This window comes from Formica exsecta, unplaced genomic scaffold (assembly GCF_003651465.1).
Source record: "Formica exsecta isolate Colony F162 unplaced genomic scaffold, ASM365146v1 scaffold245, whole genome shotgun sequence".
Taxonomy (NCBI): domain Eukaryota; kingdom Metazoa; phylum Arthropoda; class Insecta; order Hymenoptera; family Formicidae; genus Formica; species Formica exsecta.
In genome coordinates this window covers 527,209-541,064 of record NW_021849727.1, presented here as the reverse complement: position 1 = coordinate 541,064, position 13,856 = coordinate 527,209, and the positions used below count along the sequence as shown (strand labels likewise).

At 38.3% G+C, this 13,856-nt stretch overlaps 1 protein-coding gene across 2 annotated transcripts in view; it reads right to left on the bottom strand.

Annotated features, from left to right (window-relative positions):
* LOC115236110 (alpha-mannosidase 2) overlaps positions 1-13,856 on the bottom strand; it is a 134,630-nt gene that overhangs the window by 35,701 nt on the left and 85,073 nt on the right. For both annotated transcript variants that reach the window (XM_029808328.1, XM_029808327.1), the window contains exon 3: positions 6,265-6,357. In XM_029808328.1, coding sequence (XP_029664188.1) covers positions 6,265-6,357 — 93 coding nt within the window. The remainder of the gene's footprint in view (positions 1-6,264; positions 6,358-13,856) is intronic.

The window sequence follows — 13,856 nt, the reverse complement described above, 5'->3', positions numbered from 1 at the left end:
TTTTTTCATTAAATTGATTTTACAATTAGTGTTTAGAACTAGATTGTTTGCCTCTCTCATCTTTCGAATGGAGCGGATTGTAATAGTGTTTTCTATAGAGAACACGATATTTAAATACAAGCTGTTAGGTTTGTATGATGCTGTTATGTAAAAGCAATCTCGTTTTGTCTACGAGATATTAAACGCCGTTGAACACCGATAACGAATTCCCGATCGAGTAAGTTTAAACGATAATGTGTAGGCAGCTTCGTTAGAGGATTTAAACAAGTGAAACAATAGTTGGCTTACCGCGAACGGAATTCGCGGATGGTTGTCAATGGTTGCGAAATGCGCCTATCAATTAATGCGTCGCTTATCAATTATGCGTCGCCGATAATCTTCCCATTTTAGCTTTGGGCTAATGTACACTAATTGCTTCTAATTCAATTGGAATGAATCGACGTGTCCTCATATCGCAAATTGTGTATGCGGTAATGGTTTCCCGAGAAATTATACCCGATCGTGCTGTTTGATCTGTTTAAACCGTCATTTTTGCAAGTCAATATGCATTGCATTAGAAAAACTTTAATTTAATAATATTCAAACAAAATAACGAAGCCGGAAAATGTTGAAGGGAATACGAGAAACATCAAGTTTCAAATATTTTATCGTTACCTTGGTACACATAGAACAGCGCGTAATTACTAAAAGTTGTGTTTAATTAGGAAACTTTGATATATCGCTGCATACATACATGCGAATATCATATGTCAGAGGAAAATAAACTCGTTAAACTGGGCTCATTCAACAATGCGTGTACGCTTTGAACGGAATTAACAGTTTAATATGCTCGACTTTATTATCCCTTATGAAGTATCTCGGAATAAATTTTATGACAAAATTGTTAAACAAGTTGATAAACTAATATTCAAAATTTATTTATTTTTTTAATGAGGGAGAATTTAAATTTTTCTATATGATAAGAGATATTAATTTTTTCAATATATATCAAAATTGAAATATTTAAATTTCTCGTAATTATAATCATCAGTATATTCTTGAGCGATGTTATTAGATGCATCAACGACTAGTGAAGCTAAACTTTAACAGTAGTACATACCGAGTAATACGCCCACGTCGCATGCGAGGACCTTATCGTTACCATTCTAATGTACGGTGCCAAATGGTCGAGCATTAACTATCCGATGATAATGAATCGCTTAAAATACGAGCACGTAGTTCCGTGCATGCGAGCCGCGAAGCGCGAGAGGTAATCGAACTGTCATCACTGAAATACATCGTTGTTCTGTATTCGTACGTTCACTTATTTCCTCGTTTCTCTGCTGATTTTTTTTTCCCGCGGTTTTCTTATATCCGTTTGATTATTTCCGATCGCAAACGTGCATTTATTGCATACCGACTGCACAAGCAAGTCAGCAGACATATTTCAAATATCGTAAGCTTGGAACAAGCCGGGACGTCACATTTTTTACGAGATACAATTTTGTCATAAATATAAATTTTTGAAATCTTTTTTTATAATTATCTGATTAAAATAGTTTCTACAAATTTATAATTATTTTATTTGAACAATTTTAATATGTGGTTCGATGTTTCGTTTTTCCGACCTACATTTCGCACATCATATTTCGGCAAATATGAGAGTTCGAGATGCGCAGGAAAATTTCTTGCTTGAAGAAGACGGGCGAGAAATTGGAAAACGACAAATATGAAAGCGTCGAAGTCGAGTACAACCGCTGGATTTGCCATTTGCCGAGTTTTCCTCCCTCGGTACCACATTTACAATCGGGCTCCAGGAAAGAGGCGGGAGAGGGTTGTCTCAAGCGGCTAACAATAAGTCGAGAGTTTCAATTATTTCCGTGTCAGAATACGTCACGCGTCGCCTGTGTATTAAGAAAATGCCAGGGCGTGCGGGCCATGAATCGAATCCAGGTTCTCGTTTCTTCGGCTACATTTGTAGTAAGTCACCGAGTTTGCAACACGCGCGCGTCGCGTGTATACACGACTACCGAGTGTGCACGTGTGCACGTTTATGCGCACACGCATTCGTTTCGCGACACCGAATTTATCTTTCTCGAGAAAATTAGAAAAGGCATCCCCTCTCCGTTCTTCCACCTATATCTTCCCTTCTTGTGCTGGCACTCGCTATCCTCCCTCTTAACAGCCACCCCCGCGTGTATCCCCGTAATTCCGCGCGACTTTCCAGAAAACGATATGTCAGGAAACGAGGCGGAAATATGCCCGAGAATAGAAAGGTGGACTTTAATACAATATAGGCGAGTTAATAACCTTTCGTATTGCACAACGCGATGCGAAAGAGCGAAGAGAGTAAGCATGAAAATAAGTGGTCATCTCGCGCGTGAAAGAAGAAGAACCCCCGTTGAAATATATCGCCCCGTCGTTGCGAGTAAGACACTCGAGGATCTCGCGGCCGGCGGTTTGTTTTGTGACCGGTCGAGTGGGCTATTTGATTCGCTGCTCGGAAATGGACGTATTGTGGCGAAAATTATTTTTATGGAGCAATATCGAGGATCCAGCGCGCGTCGAGTAGAAATGGTAGAGTAATTTATTGCAGATAAGAAAATTGCGCAGAAGATACTCGATACTCGTGGATGCTTGAAAAGTCAAGTTTAAATAATATATAAAATTATATATATATATATATATATATATATATATATATATAAATAATATAATTAAAATATATAATGTTTTATGTGTATTTATACTTTTTCATTATTGTATTATCATATGATACGTCTGCGAAAAAAGATATTATCCAACGTCTATATATGAAACGCTCCGAAGAGAATCCCGCTACTATTTTCGCGCTGTTATCAGCACGATCGACTTTTTATAAACCAATAGCGATCGCTATACGACTTGACGAAACGCTTCCTTCCTTCCTTGGTCTCGACATTGCTAAATCCCCGTAGCAATACGGGCGAATTCAGACCCAAAGAGCAGACTTACAATCGCATTCGATGCATTCCGTCGCCGAAATCGCGCCCATTGCCCGCTATTGTCGCGCACGTTTTCCGAAGGGCGACCGCCACCCGCACTATTGTATCTTCACGACAATGGACTGATGAGCTGGTATTGTCGTACTCGTCCAACTCTGTTTGTACCGCATTCGAAAGAGTGACGCGGCGAGAGAAAGAGAGAGAGAGAGAGAGAGAGAGAGATCGCGTTTGGATTTTTAATGATGGGTTGGTTCAAGTAGTCTCGAGCAGTTGGTTCAAAGCTTCGCGATATCCAGCGTTATCCACATCCGTAATCCCGCAGGATTAACTGAGGAGAAGCAGAACGGACGAGTATTTTACTGACGTCGTTGAGATTCTCGGTTCGCGATTTTAACTAAGTCTCGTGTGCGAGACGCGGAGATATCGTGAGATATTGCGTCTTTTGCAATTTTCTTCGGAAAAAGCGAAAAGACTCGAGTCTGCCAATAAAATGGCAAATAAAGCGAGGAGAGTATACCTCGCGCGAGAAAGCAATTATACTGAAGCGCCCGACGACTTTTACTATAGGACGCAGGAGACGGCCATAGCAGCTCTCGTGACAACATCTGCAGAAGAACACAAGAACCTGTAATTACTGAAACTCCGCTGCTTTTTCCAGAGAGGTTGAAACGGAAACAGAGGATTTCAAGCGATGTTTCAGCGCGTCCGTTTTATTTGAAAAATTATTTAACATATGTAAAGAAAATGCTTCGTACTTGTAGATTTTTCATTCTTTTCCGTTTATACATTCGAGCATGATCGATACCAAATGTCAAACTTTCGTTTAAATAATGCTTCCGAAGTACGCAGAATCGCTAGAAATTCATTTTCGAACGCCTTATTTCTTTCGAGACGGATCGAAGGGTCGATGCGGGGCGAAATGTTCTTCCTCCTCTTTTTCTCTCTTCCTCGCGGATGAATTTTACATATTCGAGATTTTCCGCGCGATTACCCGAAGAATTCCTTCTTTCTACGCGTAATTACCCTTCGTTGCCTCGCATGATGTCATGTTGATGCGGTCGCAATTTTACAGTGGAAAAATATTAAAATCGCGTATAATACGTGCAAGAGAAGCGCTGCTAATTTATCACATCACTTCAAAAATGACACGAAAATGAAAAAATAAAAACGTTCCGGAAAACAAATTATAAAACTGCGTTATGTAACATTAACGCTTGGTGTGATAACGTCGTTTGCATACTACGCAGGTACTCCACTTTTAGATTAAATATCGTATTACACACACACACACACACGAGAATCTCATATTTTTTTTGTCATTTTTCAAAGATACGGAATACGATATTATCAACGCATTTATTCGTTTCAAAATTCTATTTATCGCTAATCTTTTATCGGCAATTATTCTACGACTGAATTGTACTGAAAGTTTAAACGTATAGTCGTACAAATACCGTAAGGACCGTAAACATTAGCGTAGTCACAAAGTACGAAAACGTATGGAAACGGAAAATTGCCGAGATTCGTAATGGAGAATTGTTAGCTGGAGCTTTGATCAAACGATTTTGTGAGTTGTCTCGTTGAGAGCAAACCGTCATGGGTCCAGAGACGATGGTTAATGGACGCCAGGTACAAAGGTTTACCCGAAAACCACAACATGGAGAATTTACAGTACTCGCGAGTACCGTATATACCAACAGGAGGAGAGGAAAGGGATTTTTCCGAGTGCACGCGTTTTCCGTCAGGTAAATAAATAAGCATGATTTTACAAACATACACCAGAGGTAGGAGGAGGACGATTCGCAATTTAAAATTTATTACGCCACAAAGGGATTAGCGATATCGATTTAACGGAGCCAGGCGGAATAATCGGTCGCTTTCAGTTAAACGCAAAAATAATTTGTTTTTTAAAATAAATTTTACATATGCGATAAAATTAAATACATATATTCATTTTTTACGATTTTGTTAAATTTATCATTAAAAGATTATCATGTTGTTTGTCTATTTATAATGTTTTCGATTATCTCATTTGACGTCGCGTAAAAATACTGATAATTGCGTGTGTTGTTTTTAATTAATAAGGTTTATTAACCCCTCGTTCTGTGAAAGATAAAATTGTTCGTTCAATAGTTTTCGATAATGTAAGAGAAAATGACTGTAGATAGCACAAGGCCTGGCAAAGAACTCGTTACGTTACTAGCGATTGGAGTCGCGCACGGCTGAGCATAGAAGTACCTTTACTACTTACGATACTTATGCGCGCGAGTGTTCTCCACTCCGAGTAAGTATCGTAAAAGATATCCTTAAATGTTTTTTTTTTATTTCGCTAACTCTCCAAATGTCCGAGTAATCGTGCGAGGAATTTCGCAATTTTACATTTATAATGTAAAAAACCGATTATAAAAAAAAATATATTATTAGATTATGTCACTAAAAATCGACTTAGTTATTTTACTCCATCAACACGCATTATTGTTTTATAATAAGAGAATTATAATAAATACATCGCGCGATAATCCCATAATCTCGGGCAAATAAAATGTCGCGCGTATAGCAATAAGAATAAATTAAAAATACGTTCCCGTCATCAAAGTGTCAAAAAGAAAAAAAAAAAGAAAAAAAAATTCATAGAAAACAATATCGTCGCGCAGATTTGAGCGAGCGGACGCTCGCGGTGTGCAAATTGTGAGGATAAAATCCCGAAAGATCGAAATGCTTTATAACACCATAAACAAAGCCTCCTTCGCGATTCTCCTGCGTCAGACGAGCTTTTTACACTCCCACGGCATCGTAAATCCTCGCTCGCGCATTAACGGGCAACGTGAAAGCACGTTGAGAAGAGCTTTTGCACGAGCGGATACCTCGTATTCGCCCCCAACGTTTCCGCTACTTATATCGTCTTACGCTTTTCTCTCATGCCCGATAATTTTATACAATAATTCCCCTTTACACTCTCTCTCGTTTTCACATCTGCAACAGCCGTTTATTCGCAGCTGCATTATTGCGTCGAATCCATTATACGGCAATATATTTAAAACAGCCTCGTTATATATAAAGCAACGGTGAATGTGTTAAAAGACTATCTGATACGATTGAAATACGCCTGCACTTGTTTAGATTATTAGCTTAAGAAGTAGTTGTGTCGTAGATAAATATTACTCGTACACAATCGTGTACTTTCGACACAATGACGGGTGGTTTACGATCGCGAAGCGAGGCTTCTTTATCGGAAAACCCAATTTTAGAATTGCAATTTTATACACGCGAGGATGAAATATTTCACGATTAATTAACTCACCTTCAAGGGCGGCCTCGTCGGATCTTTTCGCAGCTCCGCGAAACGCGCCTCGAAGCTGTCGTCCCAATATTCCCGACTCCGCATCCATGAGGGCTGCAACAGAAGGGTAAACAACCGTGAGAAATTTCGTGTTACACAACCGGATATTGCTACACCGGCTAATAAAACGAAAGCCGCGAGGACGTAAATTTCGCTCGCCGCGTATATAACAAAAGTACAGAGAGAACAAGATAAAATAACGTATACATTGTACATATATAATATATGTATACATATGCTGTTGCATTTTCGGTCAGCGAAGTTAGAAGTTGATGGATGTTGGTAATTTCGTGCGAACAGATTAATTGGTCGTTCGTTTTTAATTTAACTAGGTTTCGCGCGTTTATGAATAGATGTTACAAAACAAATTGATATTTAATTTCTTTAGAATTTTGTCGCATTTGTCGATAATCATCGATAACGTCCTTCTATCTTTGAGAATTAAATAACGATTAAATATATTGTATAAACGCGCGAATCTTTATTCGCGACTTTTGTCTTTTTCCCGCAACCTCGCGTGCGTTGTTCCTTTTTATCGCATCGTGTTAATAACAGCTTTATCGTGGTAATAGTTTTGACGCGATACCTTGTCGATAAGGTAAACGCACCTAGCGAAATCACGATTAACGTCGATGTTGACTTTACACGAAAGCTCTCGCTTTCGCCATCGAGATTTCGCGAAAATACAAGCGAAACATTTTCGAATAAAAACAAACGAAAGGAAACATCCCCGTTATTTTACAAGATTTTTACAAATTAAAAGATTTTTCAAAATCCAGATACATATAACATAAGTATTATAATTTCAATAAAATTTATCAATTGAATTATACTTTAAACATGCAAAATGTGATTTATTGCTTTAAGTATCGAGATATTGAACGTTAAGAACTATCGGGAGATAAATAAAAGTTTTGTTCAGAATAACTTAAGACTTTGTCGTGGAACTTAGAAAAATTCCAAGTGCCACAGTTTTTGGAACACCTTGTATAAAAGGCAATATCTCGCCTGAATAGGGGCGTCAATGACACGAATTCGCGAATGGGAAGTAATGAAGTAGAGCGAAATTGGAATTCGCGAGGAATCTGATCCCGCCGATTCTAAACATCGATTACGCAAGTCCGAACGCGCCGTGCATTGGTACAGACACCACGAAATTCGAAGACTTCCGGTTCTGGCACGCCGCGCGACCGCAGAAAATCCTGGAGAGAGCACGAGAGAACGATATAATTTCAATCGATCCCATCAAATTTCGATGCTGCCGCTTCTAGCTGCATACCTACCAATCAAGATAATATTCTAACGGCCAAAAGCTTATTTCAAATTGGCCACAAATGCTCAAACGATTACGCAATAGCGTAAAATTGGATTCTATATATGAAATAATTAATCACGCATATCTTTCTTTTCCTCTCAATAGCGATTATAATGCATAAAATGCGAGATTCATAAATCGAGGTTATTTTAAATCGAATATCGTATAAATTATAATTGCTGAGCAATAAATACAGGAAAAATTAATCTATGCGTCTGATACTTAAATTATGCAAAATAAATTGGAAAAAATGCAACAATGACACGATTACTTAAAAAAAAATTAAGAGCAAGCAGCTGGAAAAACGTTCTAATTTCTATCAACAGCAAGCAGCGAGCAAATTAATCACCATAAATCCAGGATCGACGGCGGAGATAAAGTCGAGTCAAAATTAAATCCCAAGCGAAGAGCTCGTCCATCGAGCTACCCATCGAGATATATCCTCCTTCTAAAAGTCTTCTTCCACGGAGTTCTCCCCGATTATCCGGCGATCGGTCGAGCTTTCTTGTAACGGAGCTTATCCCGTCGACGTTAATTAAACATCGAAAAGCTTCGCTCCCTAATCCAGACCGGGATACTTTCTTTCACCTGAGATTATTTAGGGAGAGAGAGAGAGAGAGAATATTTCCCGAATCCTCTCGCTTCGATTTCTATCTGTCTGCTCTTTTCTTCCTCGATCGGATCAAAACGCTTTTTTTCTCTTTTAATCGAAATTTGTAAACATTTAGATAACAAATCAAATTTTTTAAGAAAAAAATAATATGTAAATAATTGAGTTGCCAATTAAATATATTATTGCGCGGATATTCCAGATTTTTTATATATTTTCGAATGCACGATAAACGTGCACGAATACATTTCTAAAGAAATTATCAGAATTTTGCTTTAAAATTTTCGCATTTAATGAAGCAATTTTATAGGATCAATTTTTTAGTCTTTTAACGCGAGCTGTCTTTAACGAAATTGCGACGATGTCCGTCGATCGTGGGAAAAACTGTTCTTTTAGTCTGTGTACTAACTATCCCGCCCGTCCGACTTCCTTCTGGTACACGGTAGCGAATGAAGATGAAGCGTTTTACGGAGTATCCCGGAAGAGGAGGATATTTCCTCGGAGGATAGAGAGCGATCTTAGAAAGATGGCCGGGAAGGGAAGGAAGGATGAAAACGAACGGACGGGTCTTAGAGGGATATCGAAGTAACGCTATCTTATCGACACAAATCCCACAGGAGACTCCTCTTGGGCAACTGCGTACGGTTTTACAAGAGCTACTTTAAGCTGGTTATTTGTCTAGGGTGCCAATTGCTTTTTCATTACCATGCGACTCATTTGAATCTTGATAATAATGTCTCTCGAATTTCATCGAACGATATCAAGAGAATGATAAGCGGGATAGTTTAATGTCATATTTTTTTTAAGAATAAGCTGTTTGATTCTTAATTTAATGCTGCGACGCCTAACTAATTATTGACGAACCCTAACTAATTATCATGATTTTTTCAAAACACTTTTATCTTCTATTTTCGCACAAAGAATACTGTTATTATATATATTTTTAGACAAGTTATCAATCAAGATAAACTTTATATTCCATTCTATAGTTTTTAAAAGATTGGCAAACGCTTCCAAAGAACATTATTCCGCGCTTCGTTGATAGTTCGATGGCCGAAAGCTCAAGCTTCATTAATTTCCATCCATGTTAGGGCATGCTAATGTGTGCGTGGACGTGTATAGCTTGGCGCCAAAGTTAACGGGTGCACGGACGATGTACGATTTGCGAGTTTCACGCGAAATCTACCATAGCGCTTCACAGGCTACGAATGGGAAGGCCCGGAATAAGTTTACGAGATTGACGTTCACAGATACTCGGCGATCGATTCGCCGCGCTTCACCGACAATCTATATTCGAAGTCGAAGCGACGAACGAGATTCGGGCAACGTGTGCAGCGATGAATTATAACAAGCGTATAAAGCTTTCAACCGAGCTTTCGAAACTCGCACAGGTCTTCAAAATACGAAAGATTCGAGCTTTAACTGATAAAAGTGTTTTGTATAATCATCAAAAATAATAATATATATTTAATATTCTCTCTTTCTTTCTATTAAAAAATTATTTATTTTATATAACTAAAAATTATAATAATAGAAAGATTTTACATTTCTGATAATATACGTGTTAGATAAGAGGCTAAAAAATTAATTGCGTTCAATATCGGTAAAAATATTAATACACCATCTGCACATGGCAAGAAGCTTCTATTTTTATTGCACCTTTCCAGCAACAACTTCGATGGATCTACTGAGGGAGTGTTTCGTGCCGCTCTGACGCGCATGTAAGAATTTCTTCGCACAATTTGCGAAAGTACCTAGTCGTCATTCCATCGAAATGCTATTTTTCGCTCGTAGCAGCCAGCCGGACTCGCATTTTTGCAAGTAGATTACCGTAAGTGCCTCGCGGATCTAAAGGACGGTCGGCGCGGTAAAAAAGCATTTTCATTCTTAAAAAACCGGCACTAATTGTATAGCCGTGCAACCTGCGGCTGTGGCCTCTGTTCCTCCATTAAGCTCGCCTTCCTTTTGCATTTTGACCGCAGCGCATCATCGTCACGCTTGCCGAACGTGATGTCGGTAATTTTATTTTGCGGCTCGCGAGATTTTAGGCGGCGAGATGCGCACACAATTATATTATTGAATATAAAGACACTTTTATAATGCGGATAAGAAAGTAGCAAGTTTTCGCTTTGCAAGTAATTTTGGCTCTCTACGCGTTAACGCTTTTTTATTCTTAGAAATATTTTTGAATATAGAAAAGGTCATCGCACTTGGAAATATGAGATATTTTCAGTGGTATATTCATTGTTATATAACACATGAGCTTTCTACATTGTTATAACAAGAAGAAATCATGGAAACATTTATAATTGATTTCTGAATAATTAATTTCTCTCTCTCTCTCTCTCTCGCTTTCTAAAAATTTTACTAGACAGTTTTGAGCTACAAATCAGAATAAATAAGACGTAAATAAATCAGAAAACTTTGTGCTTTAATTCCAGCCAGATATTTATTATTGAAAAGCAAATTCCAGGTCGAGACTGTAAAATTCTACGACTGGGAACCGTCTAAACACGCGCGCCACTTTTTTCCATCGATACATTTTGCATTAAGCGCCATCGACCCGCCGTATAAAACCACCAGCGATTTAATCTCGTTTTGGCAAAAAGGAAAAAAAAAAGAGAGGAAGCGGAGAAGGTGGAGGAATGTTCCCATTTGCCGCAAATGACGCGGAGAAAGAAGCCGAACTTGTTGAACTCGGAGATATAACAGAGTGATGTAATACACAGCGCGTGATATATGTCGAATTAATTGTTTCAGACTGCGCCTGAATTACGCGCGAAAATTTTAATTATCGGGCGTCAATTAAAACGCAGAACGGGATGAGTCGTTAAAATCGCTGCCCGTGATATAAATCGAGAATACTTTTTACTAATTCAATATTCTTTCGCTTCTTATTAATTAATTCAATCTTCGTACACGTGCCGCGAAATGGATGATGATAATAATAATCTTTATTACGAGATTCGCGCGCTCCACAAGGGACATTTGATATTCGAGCGAAGGGAATACTTGTGTTAATTCGCATAGAGAGATACCGAATTTAAAATTTAACTCAAATATTTCTTTATTTTCATATTGTTCCGCTGCCGTACAAATTCGATCTCTGTTCTCCCATAGTTTAAAATCTCATTAAAAGTCTGATTTTTTTTTGTATCTAAAGAAACAGAATATATAATGAATAATGCCTAATCGAATTGATCTAATATACTCATATGACACGTAAATAAAAAATTAATTTGTATCGTTATAAAAAATCTGTTGCAGAGAAAATCAATACTCTTGGATATCGAATAAACTCGATTCGCCATTGATAATGGAGCATTTTGCCAAAGAAATAAAAAGAACGTTAAAAAGAAGTAATTATACATCTTGGAGCACTTCTCGCGGCGAGAAATAAATTCGCGACGAACGAGAGGCTCTCTTTCTCTCTCTTTCTTTCTCGAACAAGAATCTGCTCGACGGCAGTTTACAATTCCCCGGAGGAACGACAATTCCATGAGAGAAATTCGATATCGAACGCAGAATGGATGGAGAATATGAGGGAGGAAAGGGGACGGTGCCGCGAGCTGATAAGGGGGAGAGGGTGCCGTTCCCAGGTTTATATTTTCCCTCCTCGTCGTTGTCGTCGTCTAATAGCGCGTCAAAGGAGACACGTAAACGACGGCAATGACGGCGCCCGGCGAAGCGAAGGCAAATGGGTGCATCCAGTGCACTAAAGCGCTCCTTTGTTCCCGACACGTGATTGACGGTGAGTGGTTCACGGTTTCCTACCCCCGGCGCGACGCAGGGGAGAGATTACTGTCGAACGCATCGAGAGGGACGATGCACTCGTCGCGACGCGGTAGGATACGGCCACCCCTGACCTCATCGGCGCATTTATCGTCGCCAATTTACACGGGAACAAATGCACGGGGAAAAGACAGAAAGACAGTTTACGTCGCGAATATATCTCTATCTTCCGATATGCGTCGATAATCCTTAATTAAGTTAAGCTAGGTCTAACCATCTATTCGATATCTAAATAGTTCTGTTGCTACTACAAAAGATAGATAAGTAAAACGATATTTGCTCAACCAAATGCATCTTAAAATTATGTTGATGTAATTAGTTCTCTCTATTTAATTAAGCGTAGAAAAGTATTACTCATGACTAACTACATGGGGAAAAAATGTTGCGCCGGCACCTGAATATTTTAATGAAGGAAAAATCGACTCCAAACTGAGCGATATTCCGTGCGGAAATGTGTCCACGTACGGAGACAAATTATTTTACACGAGACACGAATAAAATTATTCTCTCTCTTTCTCGTTGCTGGTCGCGATCATACCGAGTCGCGGATGAAATAAAATTTACTGTGCAACATGTTGTCGTCGCGGAATTTTTATTCGACGACTGTGCGCAAATTGCGTTTGTCCGATCGCATCCCAATGGCGTCGCGTCGCCGAAATTGCTCGTATCACGCGGCATCCGGAAATTTACCGGAAGATCATCCGACGAAAGAATCACCAGCGCACCGTGTTTACCACCCAATGCCGCAGATAATGAAACGCTTCACGGAGTATATCGGAAAGAAACGACAGCGATCAGACGGTTCAATCGCGTGGAATTTTGAGACAAAATCTGTCTTAGATAATCGTGAAATTTTCTTCTTTAATAAAGAATTTTTATAGATTAGTGTTCGTTCAGAAACAGAATATAAATACGTAAAGATTATCTGCAAAATACAAAGTGTCCTGATACATTGTACAAGTGTGCAGCAATTAATTATTGGTGTAATATATAATTTTTGTTTAAAACTAAGATATTAAATCCTCTCGAATTTCTTTGAAAAACATCGGTTTTAATCGTTTAACGGATAGAGTTGCTAAATCAATTTCCAGTCACGTAAAATATTAAACAAACGTACCCAATTGTTTAAAAAGACAATTGTTGACTTTGGTTATAAATTCAACTATTCTGCAGGACGATGATAAAAAATTGAAAAAAGCATAAAAGGAACGTATCAGGTTTATCGCTTTCGACAGAATAAAATTTTGTTCGAAGCAAATCAATCTATTTTATAGTAGATTAAAAAACAATTGTTGCAAATTATGCAGGAATTACGAGGAAATGGATTGTAATTATCGAATACTATTAATAATTAATATATCGTATTATTATACCACCAACGAAAATCGCATTATTATTAATGTAAAAGATAAATCCTGTATTTTAAATGCCGGTCAATGCAGTGTGCACAGTGTAATACTAAAAATTTCATTAAAGATAACTACAGTACATGACAATTTATATCGCTGATGTACCTCGACATGTCAATCGATCGATTGTGTCGATATGTGTGATTAATATACATATAATTCTATTTTAAATATATTAAAATGTGTTAAAATAGGATTAAATATATTTCTCCGATGTATATCGGAGAAGCAACGATCGATTATCACGTCAAATTGTGTGAGAACGATAATGCGTCGGACGAAGTTAGTGCAATTCGGCGTGTTCGTCGTTCCGACAATGCTGTAGGCTATTTAACAATATGACACATAGATTGCACGCGGCGATATATGCAATATAATATGTTTAGAGTATCGTAACAGAGAGCAACAGAATCGCACGTAAATCGCG